The sequence below is a fragment of the Symphodus melops genome, assembly GCF_947650265.1.
Source record: "Symphodus melops genome assembly, chromosome: 11".
Taxonomy (NCBI): Eukaryota; Metazoa; Chordata; class Actinopteri; order Labriformes; family Labridae; genus Symphodus; species Symphodus melops.
The window spans coordinates 716,849-737,543 of record NC_136701.1 but is presented as its reverse complement, the minus strand read 5'-3'; the positions used below and the strand labels follow the sequence as shown (position 1 = coordinate 737,543).

General features: G+C 43.6%; 2 protein-coding genes across 2 annotated transcripts in view; one reads left to right on the top strand and one right to left on the bottom strand.

Annotated features, from left to right (window-relative positions):
• The window catches only part of LOC306831872 (uncharacterized protein), a 38,867-nt gene that overhangs the window by 9,130 nt on the left and 9,042 nt on the right, over positions 1–20,695 (bottom strand). The window lies entirely within an intron of this gene.
• Positions 2,741–6,725, top strand: LOC306831165 (uncharacterized protein; the record flags this gene model as incomplete). The annotated part of the gene is made up of 4 exons (XM_079355111.1): positions 2,741–3,208; positions 3,592–3,797; positions 5,099–5,213; positions 5,971–6,725. 4 exons carry the CDS (start codon positions 2,741–2,743, stop codon positions 6,160–6,162), a joined length of 981 nt encoding a protein of 326 aa, XP_079211237.1. The 3' UTR covers positions 6,163–6,725.

The window sequence follows — 20,695 nt, the reverse complement described above, 5'->3', positions numbered from 1 at the left end:
CCGGGATCTGTGAAAAGCTCGTCTGGAGGTGGGAGTTGAAGACCTCGCTAACAGAGGGTTCAGCCAGACGTTCCCAGCAGACCCTCACTACACATTTGGGCCTGCCGAGTCTGACCGGCTTCCTCCCCTGCCAGCGCATCCAACTCACCACCAGGTGGTGATCAGTTGACAGCTCAGCCCCTCTCTTCACCCGAGTGTCCGAGACACACGGACGGAGGTCAGATGACACGACCACAAAGTCTATCATCGACCTCCGGCCTAGGGAGTCCTGGTGCCATGTGCACTTATGGACATCCCTGTGGTCGAACATGGTGTTTGTTATGTACAAACTGTTACTAGCACAGAAGTCCAATAACAGAACACCACTCTGGTTCAGATCAGGGAGGCTTTTCATCCCAATCACCCCACTCCAGATCTCACTGTCGTTGCCCACGTGAGCATTGAAGTCCCCCAGTAGACCAATAGAGTCCCCAGTCAGAGCACTGTCCAGCACCCCTCCCAAGGACTCCAAGAAGGCCGGGTACTCCACACTGCCGTTTGGGCCGTAGGCCGAGACGACAGTGAGAGACCTGTCCCCTACCCGAAGGCGCAGGGACACAACCCTCTCGTTCACCAGAGTGAACTCCAACACCTGGCAGCTGAGCTGTGGGGCTATGAGCAAGCCCACACCAGCCCGCCCCCTCTCACCGCGAGTCCAGCCCCTCTCGAGGAGCTGGGTTCCAGAGCCCAAGCAGTGCGTGGAGGTGAGCCCGACTATATCTAGCCGGTACCTCTTAACCTCCTGCACAAGCTTCTTCCCCCCCAGTGAGGTGACGTTCCACGTCCCAAACGGCAGAAGCTGCGTCTGGGGATCGGGTCGCCGAGACCCCCGCCGTCGACTGCTGCCCGATCCACATTGCACCTGACCCCTACGGCTTCCACTGCAGGTTGTGAGTCCACAGGAGGACGGGCCCGCGTCATCCTTTCGGGCTGAGCCTAGCCGGGCCCCACGGGCAAAAGCCCGGCCACCAGGCGCTCTCCTGCGGGCCCCAACCCCAGGCCTGGCTCCAGGGTGGGGCCCCGGCTCCGCCATGCCGGGCAACGTCACGGTCCTTGATCTTATATACTTCATAGGGGTTTTGTGAACTGCTTTTGGTCTGACCCGTCACCTAGGACCTGTTTGCCTTGGGTGACCCTGCTGGGGGCTCAAAGCCCCCGACAACATAGCTCCTGGGGTCATTTGGGTGTTCAAACTCCCCCACCACGATAAGGTAGCAGTTCAGGGGGGAGAATTATTAATATAATTAATAATCTATGTATAATCTTATACATAGTTTAGTAGTAGTACTCTGTTTGAACAGTAGAGGTCTCTTTTAGGCACTCTTATGAAATGACACATCCGTTTAGTCACTTAAGTTATGTTTGTTTATTTTCTATTTCATTCTTTGCCTGTTCCTGTTTTGTTTTGTACTTACCCTTGTCTCTGTCTTCCAGATCCTGCTCCTCATGTTCCTGCCTTGTGTGTCAACTCCGCCCTAATTACCCTCACCTGTGTCTCGTCATTCCCTGATTGTCTGTCCATATTTCCCTGTGTTTCTTTCCTCATGTTGCCAGTTCGTAGTGTGTTCTCGTGACCCTAGTTCCAGCAATTACTTTCCCTGTTAGATTATATGGTACGGTTTGATTCTCTGCCTGCCCCTTTTTGGATTTGTTTGCTTGTGAGGTCTGACTTCTGTGTACCGACCTGGACCGTATTAAAACTACCCTTTTTTGGAAACTGTCGTTTTGAGTCTGCATTTTTGAGTCCCTGTGGTTCCTGGCTTTGACATGAAACCGTTTAATCAATAATGTCAAACCTGTTGCACAGAACCACCTGCATGACAAAGACTCCACAGCTGCTGCCATCTTTCTGGAAGGTCTGGCTCATCTTGCCAGGCTGCCACTTGATGTGAAGCCAGTCCTCTTCCAAGTCCATTCTGGCACATCTGGAAGTAGTTCTCGCTACAGGAATTAAACACAATCCATTTCGATTTCCCTAACCTTAAGAACACCATTTGTCCCACCAATAGCTCACAAATTACAGCAGCATACTTACACTTCACATACTTATTCATTTTACATTATGTAGCATGTAAAATACACTTCAAAAGTCACCTCTCTGTTGACAGAGGTGAGGTCGTATACCTGCTTTACGATACGCCACACCCTGAACTGTGCTTATCGATGCAAATGATGCCACGTTCATTAAACCATCACTGAACAATGTGGAAGTCAGTGTACAGTCAGGTCTTCCTGCTGTATACTAACTACAGCACATTTGCTTTCATGACGTTTTTAACCATTATGTGAAGTATTAACTGTACTTTAACATGTAGTGTCATCAAACTAACAGCACACATAGATGGGTTAAGGTTGAAGATTTGTTTAACATCAAAGACAATGAAGGGGTCTATTTGGGGTCATTCCTTAAGACTGTGAAAGATAAACAGTTTAGTATTGAAATGAGAACAGACACTTATGGTGTTTTGTAACCATTGAAGCCATATGTCCTGAGGAACCACAGGGGGTGCAGGACTGTAGGAGAGGCACACCTGAATGATCAAAGCCTAAATGTCTTATATTACATGCAAGTCAGTGTCAGCGGATATTTCTTCATTATCTACACATCATCGTCAAAGGAGAACTTGAGCAACTACATTTTCCTTCCTTGTTTTAAATCATCCGCTGTGCAGGGCAGAGGATGATGCGTCTCGTCTCAATGATGCGTCTCCATTCTCAAACAAATAGGAGAGGATATGTTTCTAACTTTAAAGAGTGTCACCATCTGAAGCTGCGTGACCTGAAAACAGAAGCTCAGCATCTGGGTAACAAGTACCTCTTCAAAAACACCATCCCTCCTTACCCGCGACCTGAGTTTCATGTGACTCGTCTGAAACACGACACAAACCGAGAAGGATTAAAGGGCATCAGGACGGAGGAGGGCTTCATGGACCCCTTTGGCAGCTCCCTGCTGTGGTGGAGTCTGTCTGTGGGTCTAGAGGAGGTGGCGTCAGCTGAGAGGAGGCTCCTGGAGACCACCTACCCGGACCGGACTGAGGAGCAGGTCCAGATGCAGGAGAGCTTCCTGGATAAGTTTGCCTCCTCCCCGGCCTTCTTGAACAGCTCCAGACTCGGCTCATACCGATTCACCCTCAGCCTGGAGGAGGTGCTGAAGGCCTACAGAGACCAGGTAACCCCCACGCTCACCCCCCCATTAGGACCGGTCTGAACAGGGTTTGAAGAAAGAAGGGTAATCAAAACAAATCATCAATGTTCACACATTTTTCATATTTGAAGGATTTAGAAAGTAATTCAAATATGGAACCATTCCATCCAACACGTTTATAATCTGAATGAAGACAAAGTTGTTTTTAAACTTCACAGAAGTTAAAAAATAAAGTTAGTACCAGTTTGAAACTTCAATAAAGCATGACCTTGTGTTTCTAACTTTTCTGGGAGAAGTTTTCTAAATGACAGCTCTCTGAAGGAGGAAGAAAGTGTTTCTGTCCCGTTCTCTCCTGAGTGTATAGAGAGGTGTGAGGCGTCCAGTTAAATCTGTTTTCTCCTCTCTAGTTTTGCGGTGGAGCAGAGCCCGTCATGCGAGTGCTGAAGACCGAGCTTTACAGACAGGAAGTGATGTACGCTGTGGTGGTCCACGGTCCAGACCATCAGCACCTGCATGATAACCATCCATTACTGACAGATGAGCCAGACTCTGTCTGTGCTTACAGAGATGGTCACTTCCTGTGGAGGTCTGAGGCCATGTGTGGGACGCACAGGTAATCAGCTGTCTGAGGGACTGACCTTTGAACTGTTTGTCACATGTTACAGAACCAAACTGTGGGGTCGAATCTGTGATGTTCTGTGGACTTATGGGAAATGGTGTTCATTTCAACATGCTGAGAAATAAGAGAGATAAAATTACATTCACAATAAATTACATTACATTTGTAATAACAGACGGCCAAGGGAGCGAGGCATACCGACATATAACACATCACACACAACTGGAGCAAGCACAGTTTGAACAAAGATATCAAAGCAGTGCATGAAACGAAGACAGCACAGAGGACACATGAGGATTAGTACATACAAGACAGAACATTTTCTCCTCGTGTTTCTGCGTTTATGTTTCCTAGTCTAGGGTTTACTTTACTCTTTAGTGTGTTGGTGTTGTTATGCTCCACCTTTAATGGTTGACATTAAACCTAATCAGGTCTGGCTTCACTCTATTGTCTTTGACACTTAATGCTAATCTGCTCCAGATTAGTATTACGGAGGACTAAATGTCTTTGGGTTTGGTCTGTGTTGTTTAAAGCAGACAGAACACAGAGAGTGAAGTTTTCCTGTTGGCTGTTTTGAGCCGTCATCTCTGAACTCATATCAGCGCAAATAAAGGAAAAAAACTTAGAATAGAAAAAACTTAGAGGTCACATATTCTGCTAAATCCACCTCACCCTATTCTTCCAACACTAACACGTGTCTTTAGTCTAACTTAAAGTTAACTTCTAGTTAACTTTAAGTCTTAACTCTAACGTGTTTCTAGTCTCTAAACCCCCCAATGATGAGAAAAGTCCATCCTCTCTGTCTTCTGCCTGCTCCACTTATCAGAAAATATGTGCTCAAAGATTCCATTTGGAGATGTTCCCTTCATGACATCACAAAGGGCAGCAGCCCCACCCCTTCATGACATCACAAACGGCAGTAGCCCCTCCCCCAGGTGGGTGACACTCCCACAGCTAGGTGTTTGTTCTGCCCTCTGAGTCTGCCTTCTCACCGTAAACAATAGGACATGGAGCCAGAAAGCAGCGAGTACACCCGAGCCCTTCCAGAGAGGGGGCGTGGTCAGACACAGCTCATTTACATATTTAAAGCTACAGACACAGAAACAGCCTGTTCTGAGCAGGGCTGAAATAGAGGGGTTTATAGACATGATCAAATACAGGATCAGAGTGGATTTCCAACAACACACTTCACACACATGATGAAGAGGAGCTCTGATACTTTTTGAACCTGAAGAGGAGGAGATCATGTGACCTTCTATCTACGGTTAATTAATTGTTTTCTGTGTACTTTTCAGCTATCAGTTGGTCCGTAGAGACGATGAAATGCAGATGGGAGCAGAACCCTGCAAAGGGAGGAAACAATACTATGTTTGGGATAATGTTGCCGTCGCTCTGCATGTGGATAACAAGGTACCTTCACTGCTCTGATGATAAAGCTTTTATTTTTGATATTCTACGTCTTACGGTGGCCCTTAAGGTCAAAACACAACAGTATTTTGTTAGAAACAAAACTTCCCTTTTGTTCCATTTGTCCTGTGCCCCTCCATCAGAAAGACCAGCGTATCATTGACTCAAAGTCCAGCCACTGGCTCTCTGGTGTGAAAGTAATAGTTACTGATTAAACACAACATTTCCCTTTCTTCCTCTGTGGTTTCTGTTTGTAGAACATTTTATTCTACTGACCAATGAGGTTTTAGCAGGTTTTGGTGTTTGCCAGAGAAATGGTTTGTATGGAGAGTAAAAGCTGCCAGAACACAATCCAGCGATTTTAAAGCTTAAAGGAAAACAATAAACACTAATCAGAGCCACATCAATAAAGCAAACAAATGCAGCAAACAAAAGATATGGCCTGCTGCAGGCCTCTTACTTACACAGGTGTGGCCTGATAGGCTAAACTCAGGAATAGGCTTAAAGGGGCAGAGCTATCTGCAACAGATACCTTGGATTTTAGCAATGACATTCAGGAACAGGGTCGTAATCTTAAGGACAATCAACACTTTAACATTCACCTAAAGGATGTTGAAAAAGCCTCCCTTTCTGTAAAAGTAAAAAGAAAACATGGCCCAGACAATATCTGTGGACATTTACTGAAATCATGAGTCCTGAATTGTGTCTCACTGTAGTCCTGCTCCTGTTTTAACCACTCTGCTCTGTCCTCCTGTTTCAGGTGCTGACGTTTGATGTGGACCGACTGAGAGAGAGCCTGACGTTCTGTGTGAAAGGAGCCGCTGTGATGGATCGGTGGAGCCCTTTTCATCATTTCAAGGAAGCAGAAGAGTTGGTGAGGTTGTTCTGGCCCGACTATCCTTCAGCACTGAAGAGAGATGATGGAGTCAGAAATGTTAAATGGCGACGATGACGCTCAGTACTTGAGGAGCCCAAACCGACCCTGTAAAACTCCATTATATAGAAACAATCATTAAAGCTTTGATAACTTCATACACTGGGATAACGACAAGTACTTCATTAAATGAGATTCAGAGTGTTTAAAGCATGTCACAGATTTTTAATTCTGACAGATTCTAGATTTAACAGCCCTCATGAATTTAATATCTTTTAACCTGATCACAGATTTGAAAAATCCTTTATGTGTTTATTTATTTCCCCTTTATATCCTGTAATAGTCTCTGACTCTGTTATATTTGAAAATGTCAGAAAGAGATTTAAACTTGTCGACATGACTGTAAAATACCAATAAATATATAGATATAATTATATAATGTTTTTATTTAACTTTCCTTTCTTTAAAGCTGATTCATATCATGTTTAAATCCTGCACTGATAAAGATGAGACCATCTTTCATTTGGTGATTAAATTAATGTGTGATTTGTTTAATTCTTTTCTTTTTTCATTCATTTAATTTGCTCATATATTGATCTATTATATTTAGACTATACCTGGAGTGCCTTGTTACTGCTTTTGGAAAGGTGTATCTGTTGTTATTGGATCCTTGCTATGGGAAGTCTGGTACCAGTAAATAAATTATTTTTTATTAAAAACAACAAAAAAATGTTTGTACTTCCAACAACTGTTTCTCTCTTTAAGGTTTAAATGGTTTCAGTTTGGGTGAACACAGAGAACCTCATGTTGCAGCAGCAAATAATAACAAATACATTCAAATGAACAATCACACTTGTTTCTTCACAAAAATCTTGAACTAATTCATTTATACATTTATCAATATACCACAGCCTGCTATGTGTTTTTCAACGTGTCAAACATCCTGTATCATAAATACATTTCTGCCGTTTGTAACAAACCAAACCGTGTGAAAATCTGTTAGAAATTCGGGGAGTTATGATGATTATTGTACTTGGGGATAAACCTTCCTCCATAGAAATGAATGCATAGCTTGCGCATCGGAGACCCATCCAAGATGGCGGCCGCATTGACACATCAGCTCCAATAGACAGCATCAGTCTTTGAGCTTACAGCTGTGTCCCATTCCAGAGGTTGCATGTCTGCTATGTCTGCTGCTAGTATGTCTATGGGGCCAGACCAGCTGCCTGTGGTAAGATGGCCGCCACGTTGCTACGTAGTTCCCCATTGATTAACAGTGTGGGTAAGTCATCAAGTGTTTGAATATATCGATGTACAAAAATACACAGTGTTATGTTTTGAATGTAAACATTCCAGAAGAATTAAAGTAAAGAGAACATTCCAGAATGGCTTTGATGTGAACGTGTGTAAACAAATCAGGGGGCGGGGCTTGTATTATGAGGTCAGAATTCTCAGAGTGCTTTGATCTCAAGCTTAGTATATAAAGGACAAAGACAGTCAGCAGTCAGCAGAAGACACGGAACTAACCAGAGAACAGAACATGTCTCGAAGGAGCCCTCGACTACAATCAACCGGATACTACGACCCTGAGGGGGGACCGGAGATTTCTTACAAAGAGAAATTATCCCGGATTTTCAGGAAACACAAAACTCCATCTAAACCCCAGAAAGAGAGAGGAACCTTAAACAGCGTCGAAAACTTTGATTTTAGTGTAGAGTACAGTGAAGACAGCACAAACTTAACAAGCGACAGCAGCCTGAACAAAGCCATGTACGGACACAGCAACACAGACACACTTGATATAAATGAGAGACACAACACAGACACACTTGATATAAATGAGAGACACAACACGGGCAGTGACAGAAAAAGCCAGAGGCCCACCATGTTTAACTTAAAGAATCTTGGCTTCCTCTTCTTTGTACTGAGTCTGTGTAGTGGACTTAAATACTTTTCTACTGAGTCACAACACTTCCAGTTTCCTGTCTTATCAACCCCGAATAATAAGGACATGAATGCAGCGTATGAAGTCATGGTGGAGCAGCTGAGACATCTACAAGATGAGCTGCAGAGTCTAAAGACAGAGATGAAGGTTCTACGTCCAAAAGGCAACACTTTACCGGACTTCGCTCTGGGGCCTCAAGGAGCCAGTATCGTTCACGACTTGACTTCTAAAACATATTATCACCCAGAAAATGCTTTAAGATTCTTTGGAATACCACTTTTTTCTCGCTCTGTAAATCCATACTCTGTAATTCAGGGACGCTCAGAACTAGTTCCAGGAAACTGCTGGTCATTCAAAGGTTCAAAGGGTCATCTCGTGATCGCCCTGTCCCATCCCACTGCCATTAGTCAGGTTTCACTGGGCCATATGTCAAAGACCTTGTCCCCAACTGGTACTATCGCCAGCGCCCCAAAGGAGTTTACTGTGTATGGTATGGAAACTGAAGCAGATCCAGGAAGCAAACTAGGAAGGTTTCTTTATGATGAAGATGGAGATCAGCTACAGACTTTCAACATCCCGAGTCACGGAAGTAGAATCTTCAAATACGTGAAGCTGCAGGTGGAGAACAACTGGGGAAATCCTGATTACTCCTGTCTGTACAGCTTCAAAGTCCATGGGAAGATGGCAGAATGAAGAGCAGAGGGGTCAAGGCGTCTGTGAAGGGGAATCACACTCGAAACATTTGTTCTTTTAAAGAGGAAGAATTGAAATTGTGTGGAACAATGTGCAGCTATGAAAATATAATAAGAATAGACAGGACACATGAGGTGGACTTCAATGATACTTATATTTAACAGCAGATATGTGGCTGTCTTCACTTCAGCGCAAGTCATCCACCATCTGTTAGTATTTCTGTGCTGCATGTTCCTAAACACGAGCAATAATTAGTTTGATTCGATCGTAGATTCACCTTCACAGTGGGCGGCATGGTGGCGCAGTGGTTAGCACTGTAGCCGCGCAGAGGTAGGACTGGAGGTGTTTCCATCTCCATCTGCAGTTCTCTCTCTGTGTAGAGGTCGCATTCCTCTCCATGTTAGCTGGGTTTACTCCGGGTGATCCGGTTTCCTCCCAAAGTCAAAAAAATGCAAATTAGGTTCATTATAAAAATAAATTAATAAAGAATTTGGACTGTATTTATTTGTTTCTGCTTGGTTTTTAATAAACCTAAAAGTCTTACCTGGAGTTATGATAAGTTGGTATATGAACTTATGTTATACATTTACAATAATATCAACCAAGTGTTTTACATTTGGACTGTAGTTCCCATTATAAACACTAGGTGTCAGAGTTACATGTACTCCACTGGCTCCCCGTCAAATACGGCCTTGATTTTAAAATTGTCCCTCTCACCTTCAAGGCTCTCCATGATCTCCCACCTCCGTGCCTTTCCGATCTCTTTCACACCTACACACCCACCCGGACCCTCCGTTCTTCCTCCTCCATGCTCCTCACCACTCCTCCTTTCCGCCTTTCTTCAGCGGGGTCTCGAGCATTCAGCCGTGCAGCCCCCCGTCTCTGGAACTCTCTCCCACAATCCATCTGTGACATCAACTCTCTCCCCACCTTCAAATCTCAGCTCAATACTCACCTTCAGATCAGCCTATTCCTTACGACACCACATTCCTCACTGTTTTGTTTTCATGTAGTTGAATGTGTTTGTGTTTTATTGCGTTGTTTTTATTCTTCTTTAAGGTGACCTTGAGTGAGTGTCATGAAAGGCACCTATAAATTAAATGTATTATTATTATTATTATTATTATTATTAAAAGGAACACAGGTCATCACAGTGATGGCGCTGATGAAGTGATCAATCGATCAATTAATGGACGAACCCTGAGTGACGTCAGCCATCTCTTACAGCAGTGAGCTCCGGAGGCTCTTTGGCTGCTGCCGCCATGTTGGAAATGCTGTTTCATTTCAGTCAACCTAAAGAAAAGGGACAAACTGTTACATCACCCATGTTACACCCACCTGTAAATCAGGTCCGCTGCACGCCAAATATAGATAAAAACAGCTGTTAAAAAAAAAACATCCCATAGGCTACATCTTTTTTAGTTTAGTTATTTTTCAAGCTGGTGTAGCTCTAATCTTTATAATTGTTTTTTTTAATGTATTAATTCATTCATGAAAATAAAGAAGCGTGGTTTGACTTTCAGAAATGTACATTGATGTATAAACTGTTTGGCCATAACAATTATTGTATTATACAGTTTCCCCTTCTTTGTCTTCAATTAAAATAACACATTTTATTCTGCTATATTGTAAAACTGGAGAATTTCAGTCTTTTGCAGAAATCCAGTTTTGAAGTGAACCCCAAAATGTTTTTGTAAATTTACAATCATATAATCAATAAATGTTGTTATGTTTCAATATCAATATCAAAAAACACAGATATTTTCAATATTAAATCTTTTTTTCTGAGGAATTCATTGCATGGGTCGGTTTTATTAAAGGGATACTTCTGGAAGTTTTCTTCATGTGATGCAATATGACGCTTTTTGCATCACATGAAGAAAACTTTCAAGCAAAGAAAAACACATTTTTCTCGTCTCAGGGCAAAATGAGGGCTGGATTCACGACCATTCAACACTACTACCATGTTTCTAATGATACACAGCTTCTTGTAAATGGGTGAATTATCCCTTTAATTATTTTAAAGTGTGTTTCTTTTGCTTTCAGTGAGATGAGTGAGGTTGTCGGTCCTAATGATCGAAATATTCTGGAAATATGGGGGGATTCGCCCTTCAGACAAACAACACGGGGTACCCCAACTAAACAGGTGAGCAGTAAACCTTTTGTTCTCTAACAGAATTACTGCAATTGGACAAGAACAATTAATTTGTGTGAAGGTGTGAATTTCACCAGCTAAGGTTAAATTGATAAATTGGAGTCGCTGGGGAACTGGGTGTTCCGGCCGTTGGAAAAGGACCGGGTGTCCTGCCAATGAGAACAGTGACGACTGTTCGAAGGGTTCCCCACGGTTGTGTGTAGTGCAGTGATTAACGCAGATTAGGTCTCGATGTGTTAAGAAGGTTTTAGGTCTCAATGTGTTAAGAAGTTTTTAGGTCTCGATGTGTTAAGAAGTTTTTAGGTCTCGATGTGTTAAGAAGTTTTTAGGTCTCGATGTGTTAAGAAGTTTTTATCGATGTAAATTGGGTCTCAATGTTCAGAGAGGCCTGTGGTGAAAAAGATGGACATGTATTAAAACTGTTTGTGAGATAGGGATAGAACCCCCAGTAGCCGGCCGCAGTGGTCACCAGGACCGCTGTAGAAGCTTGCCGGTTAGGTCTTCAAACAGGGCACTGTGCCATACATGTCTGTCTTGATCACGTGTATACATTTATCTTCTGCTGTATTGTAAACTGAACTGAGGTTGTGATTCAGTCGGACATCTTTAAGTTTTCTCTTCTCTCTCTGAGAGGACAGAGAGCAAAGGTGGGGGCTTGTCTTATCAGCGGCACAGTGTGTGTGGCTCAGCTGGGCCTCGCCTCATTTTCTCTTTCTCTCTGCCTGGAGGAAAAGAGACGGTGAAGATTCTGTCTTTTTGCATCATAGTTTGACGAGTCTCTGAGTAAAGCCCCAGATGTGTGGGGTACATGTGATCCAGGCACAGGGTTCTGGTTGATGTTTAAAGTGTGGGAAGTGTTGAGAAAACAAACCCCTGTGTGTCAATAGGAAGATTTAAAGCATGATTTGACAATGTGGGTAAAAAATCAGACAAAGACAGGAGTTGATTTTAACAAACGGCTGAAGCCTGATTCAGAGAAGGAGTTGCTTAGCCCGAGCACAGAATAAGTATGTTGAGGCGAAGATTCAACAAGAAAAGTCAGGTTTCTTGGGGAGACTGGTTAAAAATGACAAAGCCTGAAAGGAAGCTTGTGATTGGAGAGCGTGAATCTGTCAGACCCTGTTTCAAGTTATTGATAAGTGGAAACAGTTACAGGGAGAGGCAGGACAGAAGAAACAGAAGCCACTTCAACTCACACGCATAGCGGACCCTCCTGCTCCCCCACCATATGACATTTTTGACACACCCACAATTGATCCTCCACCAACAGGGCCATACGCTGCAGCACACACACAGTTAAATGCTTATCAGGGCGCTGTGCCCAGTAAATCAGGAGCAAAACCTAAAACTGATCATTCAAGCTCCAAGAGAAAAAGTCAGAAACACAGACACAGCACAGGCCATCTCCAGGCTCCTGTGGTACATTTAACAGGTCTAATGGATTACACAATCACTCACAGTGATGATGAACATGACGCAACCACACATACTGCCATGCACACATCCCCACAGGGGGGAGGGGGACGGAGTCAGCAGCATTTCCAGCAGAATAGGGAAACTGAGTCAGAAGGGGGAAGTGATGATGAGGAAGAAGCGAGGGCAGCGACAGGTCAGTTGCAGGAAGAAGCAACAGGTGTTTTTTCAGTACAGAGGAAGTTGACAGACAGAGTAATGCAAGTAGACACAGCAGACAGTCAGCGGGGGGTGCAACAGGGGGTCACTTAAAAGAAGGGTGTTGTCCTGATAAGCTCATACAAGGTGTAGCTAACATGCAGAATGTAATGCAGGAGAGGATTATCACCCACTGCAGGGGGTCTGAGGCAGCGGGGAGCAGGGAGTCAGTCAGGGGTTAAAGGAGTTGGGAAGGTCATTTAGACAAGAAGATGACGTCTCGCTGTCTTTTGATAGGCAGCCAGAGCAGCGGGGAAGACAGACAGAGAGATGGAGCGATACGTCTGAGCAGAAGCAATTCTGAAGAAAAGTAAGGGATTGCTGCTGAAGCCACACAACCGCTCGTACACACCACCACCACCTTACAGATCTATGCTATGCTATCAACTTCACTCACATTTTCAACTCCCTCTACGTGCACACACACGTGCTGGAGACATGTCAACCACTTACACACAGTATAGACTGGTGTAGTTTTGAGTCCTAAAACCAGGAAGTGAGTTAGCATTTTAGCGCTGTGGTTCCAACCTCTAAAAGTCAATGGGTTTGTGTTTAGCCTGAAATAAGGTCTGTGGTTCACACAAGCTGAAGAGATGTTGACGTTTTGTTAGACGAGATAAACTACGTTAGCTAAGACCCCACTTGTGAATTTTAAAGTTTTTACGTGAACTTTCAACGGCGTTTGCTAACAAGTAGCTAACTGAAACTACAGTGGTTGTCGCAGACATTACACATCATCACGCCGGGAACTCTCTCCCTAATCCTCCTTACAGCCTCTAGTCATGTTTTTCAGTGCTCTTGCAAATATTAGGTTAATAAACCATTTATTCAGCTAACATTTAGCTAGCTTGTCAAATCCGCTGATTAGATCGATGAAGCATTACGGTCGTGATGTCATTATAAACCGACCGCGGTGTAGTTAGCTTGTACCATAACGTTAGCTTTCTACTTCTCTGGGCTGCATTAACTCTTCAAACTTCATATAAATGATGTTCATCTGTAAAGATTATCCAGCTGAACAAAACAGATCCCATAGGCAAATTTTCGAAGGAACCATCGGCGCCATGTTTTCGGTTTGGCCGACAAAAACACGTCATTACTACACCAGTCTATACTCTAGCAGATGTGCAGTGTTTGCTCGGGAAGCTCCAAGACATTAAAAAGGGAGCAGCCGTGTGGATTTCTGCTTTTTGTGATCTCCATATGGGAGTGGAGTGTTGCTTGGGAGATTATAGACGCCTGGTTACGGGGGCTGTTGGGGGTGAAGCATTACAAGACATAGAAGTCAGGGCTCTGACTATAACCAAACCTGACACAGCACCACTGGGGTTGTACACTGAGTGGCTATGGAGGGTCATGAGGGATAAGTTATTGTGACTTCAGGGGACCTGACTTCAATGGAGCACCCCTATTTTTCCTGTGCCCAAACCTGGTAAAAAAGAAGCTTGGATGGTCCATGACCTCTGTCCAATCAGTCATGTGGTACGCCCCTGCCCGTACTCGACACCCAATCCTTACATCATGCTCTCATCTGTGTCTCCACGACATACTAGTCTCACCTGCATTGACTTAGCTAACGCTTTTTTCTGTGTCCCAATCTCTTCTGAGACTGCTCAGATGTTTGCTTTTACCCTTCAAGGCCAACAGTACACTTACACTCGCCTCCCTCAAGGTTTCAAGCTATTTGCTGATAGCTGCCCCCTCACCTGCTACATGTTTGAAGGTCACTCATGATGTTCTTTCCCTACTTTCTCAAAAAGGCTACAAAGTCTCTCGTTCTAAATTGCAATGTTGCCGTTCCTCTGTTGTCTTTCTGGGACGTCAGGTTGGAAACACTGGCCTGTCCATGACTGAATCGTCTAAAGCTTCCATTTTGAATCATACCAAACCTAAAACTGTTGGTGATATGATGTCCTCTCTTGGTCTGACTGGTTACAGTTACTCTTTTATTGCTAACACAGAGACTGCAGCACCTCTTCGTGCTCTAATGACTGCTAGAGGGCGTGGTCCACACAGAGGCAGAGTGTTTACTATTTAGAGGTACAGGAATGATAAGTCTGGTTGTTTCCATTGTGGTGAGCTGGGACATTGGATGGCACACAGCAACCCCACCCCCACCCCTATGAGTATAGTTTTGCCCTCCCCCTCCTCCACAACCTCCTCCACCTCATCCTCGACCCCACCAGGCACCAGGCCCTCTCCCTAGTGGTAGTGACTCATTTTAGGGGTGCCTGGAACCAAGACCAGACGACCCAGCAGACCTGGAACCCATCATAAATGTTACTGTAGGCAACCAACATCTTCCTTTGATGATAGATACAGGTGCTAGGTACTCCTCTGTAAATAACCCTCTTCCTGGTTCCTCTTTTACTACGTCAGTTCTGGGACCGGTAACACAAACCTTTGTTCTGCTGCAAACATTTATGTTGGTCCAGAAGATGTGGCTGCTGCTGTCATGCTGCCAGAGGAACTGTTGACCTTTTTTAAGCTTGGTTTTTCCTCCACTCTCCACGTCACCCTCATGGTCCGTAACCAAGACAACCCCCAAGGCGTTGGGACCCATGGTGAAACATTGTCTCGAGGCTACAGATTGGGAGCAACCTCAACATGCAGATCTTTTTTATTCCCCCTCTCTCTCCTCTTACAGAACTTCTCACTCCTCCACACTCCATCTCCTGTTTGAACGTGTGTCACGTCACTGTCCTCTATCCACTTCCTCTGATCACCCTTCCTCTGCTTCTATTCTATCTACTCTCCCTGACTCTTTATGGTCTGCTGGTCCCACTGATGTAGGCCTGATTGATATGGAACCCCTTGATATCCCTCTTAAACCAGATGTACAGCCCATTTACCAACCCCAGTACCCACTCTCTTGAAATAGGTTAGATAAACTCTCTGTCACTCTTAAAGGTTTACTGATGAGTAAAGTTGTCATCCCCACCTCCAGCCCATGGAGCACCCCTATTTTTCCTGTGCCCAAACCTGGTAAAAAAGAAGCTCAGATGGTCCATGACCTCTGTCCAATCAATCATGTGGTACGCCCCTGCCCGTACTCGACACCCAATCCTTACACCATGCTCTCATCTGTGTCTCCACGACATACTAGTCTCACCTGCATTGACTTAGCTAACGCTTTTTTCTGTGTCCCAATCTCTTCTGAGACTGCTCAGATGTTTGCTTTTACCCTTCAAGGCCAACAGTACACTTACACTCGCCTCCCTCAAGGTTTCATTCACTCCCCTGGATTTTTCAACGCTGTCCTTTTAAAACATTTATCCGCTCTCACACTCCCACATGGTGTGGTTCTCCTCCAGTATGTGGATGATTTGCTGATAGCTGCCCCCTCACCTGCTACATGTTTGAAGGTCACTCATAATGTTCTTTCCCTACTTTCTCAAAAAGGCTACAAAGTCTCTCGTTCTAAATTGCAATGTTGCCGTTCCTCTGTTGTCTTTCTGGGACGTCAGGTTGGAAACACTGGCCTGTCCATGACTGAATCGTCTAAAGATATGATGTCCTCTCTTGGTCTGACTGGTTACAGTTCCTCTTTTATTGCTAACACAGAGACTGCAGCACCTCTTCATGCTCTAATGACTGCTGCTGGACAGACTAACTTACAGGCTACTCTTGACTTGACTACTGACGCTGAACAGGCCTTTGTCTCTCTCAAACAATCTCTAGCTTCTGCACCCTCCCTCCACTCCCCTGATTACTCTAAACCTTTTCACTTGGATGTTTCTGAAAAGCACGGCTTTGTAAATGATGATGATGCTGATGACGAAGAGCAAGACCAAAACTGGCGTGCTCTCCCGGTTCTGTGAACACCAACACTCACAACACATAGTCGCATTACACATTGCTACATCAGCTATGCTGAAGTTTACTCCATTTCCTGCATCTATTATGTAATAAAGTTTTGCTCATTGCTGTTGTCATGTTAACTGGTTGATAATTAAGAAGGTTAAACGCTCCATCCCGAGTGGTACTACGGGATGTACATGGATTTTGTTTAGTCCCAGTTATGAAGGATTGCTTTTTACTTTTTATCATTTTGGTGTGTTTTAGGTGTACAGGTGTCCAATCATTGTCACCAGGCCTCCTTCCTACTTAGGGCCTCGGGAGTTTTCACTCTGCCAATTGTGGTGCTGCGTTGGGTGGTTGAGTTAAGATTAGACTTTTTGATTTTCTGTATTAGATGATTTGTTGGGTGCTTTCACACGCCACGCACATATAGTTGTTGTTGACACAATAACATTTTGTCAAAAGGGGGAATTATATAACCATTTAACAAATTACTGTACTGTTAGGCCAATGTGCCTCTTCCGTATATCCTTATATGGGCCTCTTCCTTTTGCTTTAAAGTTGCAGCACGGACTCTCTATTGTCTTCTCCAGGTGCAGCACCTCAGGGACACTTTCTTTATCAGAAGCTAACACACGAACATCACATCATCTCTGCTAAAACTTCTGCTGACACAGCACACCAACATTTTAGAGGAGACAACTTCCTACTGTATATAATCCTGTGATTTCTGACACTCAGGGTCTACTCTCTGGTTTTGGTAGCTGACGTGCGAGTCAGCGAGGTCGACCCTCAGCTGAGACAACGCCCTCGGTATCTGCATTGTATCACCTTGCTTTATTAAACTTTCTGGTTTGTTCAATTTGAACCTGAGTCTCTTCTCTCCCTTCTCTAAGAAAACCAACACGCACAAGGTGACTTAAAAAACCCTGAACAGACCTGAGGTTACCGCTTGGCTATTTTTAGCTATTATTTGGAGAGTTCCCGGCGTGATGACATTCAATGTCTCAGACAACCACTGTAGTCTCATTTAGCCACTTGTTAGCAACCGCCATTTTAAGTTTGCGGAAAAACTTGTGGGGTCTTAGCTAACATAGTTTATGTCGTCTAACAAAACATCAACATCTCTTCAGTTTGTGTTAACCACAGACCTTATTTCAGGCGTCTAAACACAAACACATTTAAAATCCACATTGACTTTTAGAGGTTAGAACACGTGGCGCTAAAATGCTAACTCACTTCCTGGTTTTAGGACTCATTTCTGTGCCAGTCTGTAATTGCCATGCTTGGTTCTCCAAAGGGACACAGTCCTGAATTTAGTCTGGCCTTCTGGCTGGACCCAACAACTAAAAAGTCCGTACTGCATACGAAACTGTGGCTATTCAGAAAAGGTTCACCCAAACTGAAACTATTTAAACCTTGAAGAGAGAAACAGTTGTTTGAAGTATAAATAAATAAATGATCAATAAAAACTCTCTTTTTTTGTTGTTTTTATTGAATTAATTTATTGACTGGTACCAGACTTCCCACAGCAACGATCCAATAACAACAGATACACCTTTCCAACAACAGTAACAAGGCACTCCAGGTATAGTCTAAATATAATAGATCAATATATGAGCAAATTAAATGAATGAAAAAAGAAAAGAATTAAACAAATCACACATTAATTTAATCACCAAATGAAAGATGGTCTCATCTTTATCAGTGCAGGATTTAAACATGATATGAATCAGCTTTAAAGAAAGGAAAGTTAAATAAAAACATTATAATCATCATCATTATGAGGTCATGTCGAGGAGTGTAACACAAAGTGTGTCTGAATGTTAAAAACAAGCCTTCAGATCATTTCTCATGAAGGACATTTGTTTTGTGTTTGAATCTCTTGACGACATTTTCAAATATAACAGAGTCAGAGACTGTTACAGGATATAAAGAGAAATCAATAAACACGCTTTAAAATCTGTGATTGGATTGAAAGATATAAAATTCATGAGGGCTGTTAAATCTAGAATCAATCAGAATAAAAAATCTGCTACATACTTTAAACACACTGAATGCCGGTGAAGCGCTTCATTCACATACTGTAGAGTTGAATGAACTACACAGTTATTAAAGCTTTAAGTCACTCAAACGAGCCCCTGTGAATTCCTGAGCGTCAACATTTCTGACTTCATCATCTCTCTTCAGTGCTGAAGGCCAGAGCTTCTTCACCAACTTATCTGCTTCCTCGTAGGAATCAAAAGGGATCTCCTTTTCAGTTTTAACCTCTGCTTCATCACAGAACGTCAGGCTCTCTCTCAGTCGGTCCACATCAAACTTCAGCACCTGAAACAGGAGGACAGAGCAGAGTGGTTAAAACAGGGGCAGGACTACAGTGAGACACCAAGCTAGTTCTGTTGAGGTTTTAGAGTTCGGGCTTGGTAAAGTTAGAGCTGATGTTAGTCCTCTTCTGTTCTGACACAAAGCTTAACGAAGAGTTAAGTCCTGCCCATGATGCTCATTGGTTGGTTGGGGTTTGACAGGATCCAATACTGTGTCTGTCTCTGGGAGTGACGGTGAACCTCTCAGTCATCTCAAGTTTTGCTAGCTGTTAGCCAAAAACAGCTTTCAGCTCAGGCTTTATGACACTACGTCCACAGATTAGAGTCTAAAGAGAGAATGTCTGATGAAGAACAGATTGTTTGCTGCCCTCTAATAAAGATATCTGTTTAAAGAGAGAGACCTATCGTTGTCAGAGTATCGTCGATGGACGTCATGATGTCATTGCGGTGGATTGTGTTCTGGCAGCGTTTCTCCTGCAAGCGCCAAACTTTGCTGAAACCTCATTGGTCAGTAAACAAAATGTACTACAAACAGAAACTACAAGGCTAAAATCCAGAGCCCGAAGTACCCAGTCAAGATGTGTCTGTAAAAGAGATGACTCAGCAGAAATCACTGTTGTTGGGAATTTTCAGGAGCGAATACCTGACCAACTGCTATGTTGGGTTTTATGAAGTAAAATTTGATTGTCAAAATAAATTAATAATTAAGTTTATTTAATTATTAATCTAAATCAATAATTGTTATTAAACTGTGTTTAATAAACCTCGGGGCACCACCCTGTAAACAGGGAACAACCAAAATATTACCAATATCAGTCTCAAATTATTTAATTAAATACCAATATCATTAATAATTAATAATCTGTATTTAATTGAAGGTGTGAAATCCGAACACAAAGCCCTTTCACCCAGCCTAAGTCACAAAGCAAATTCACAGTGATCACAAACAACGACTTTGTAAAATATAATAGAATTTATTTAACAAAGCAACATCAAGTTAATCAATGAAACTCAATCAAACAAACAACCATCATAAGCCAAACTACAAGTAACAAACAGAACAAACAAGCGTGGCACATGTGTGTATGTGTGTGTGTGTGTGTGTGTGTGTGAACGTGAGAGGGGGAGGGACAGACAGAGACAGACAGCGATCAAAAATGGCGGCGACCACGCGTGGTCACGTGATGGCGGACACAGAACGTGATCTACGTTTCAGCAGCGTCTGGAAAGCCACAGATCTCTATGTGTGTGCGTTTACCGAAAGGTGCGTGTGTGTGTAAAGCGAGAGAGCGGGAGAGATACAACGCCCCTCGACAGCTCAATCTCGGACTGGAGCTCACCACAACTCAGAGCATAGTAACTTTCACTTATCAGAAGCCAGCGGCTGGATTTGTATCAGACAGCGTTCACACTAGTCTTTCTGATAATGAGTCTATTGCCCGGTTATGACGCGGGAGCTCACAGATAAACACAGGGGGCACAGCGACACAAATAAAGGAAACAAAAGAGATTTTACTCTAGTAAAATCTAAGACACATCGGTCAAACACCAAACAAAATATTATCACCGTTTCACCATAATAACTCAGTTATTAAACACACTCTCTATATCTAACTGCCCAGACCTAGCTAAGCCTCACTTGTCACCGTTTCGTCCACGGTTGATGAAAGGAAGAAAAGAGGTCCTGGAGCGGCCTTCCTGCAGTTGTTAGCTGATGGCGGCGTGTGTGTCCAAAGGGGTTGAGCAGGGCCGTCGTGTCCTCCGTCGAGCGAGGTGATCTCCGTGGGTGTCCTTTCTTTAAAGGACGGAACGAGACGTAATCCTTACAATCTCTCTCTATACCGTTTTAACACGGGAGAAATAAACGATCTGCTTGGGAGATGCGTTCAAGTGGATGATCTAAGCTCGGAATTTCGGACGTCGGTGTGCTTCAAGGCCTTTGGATTAGCTGCGCGCCAAAACTTAAACAAAGAGCAGCGTGCTGGAAACAGGAACAAAGTTGGGTATCTTCGGACATCGGCA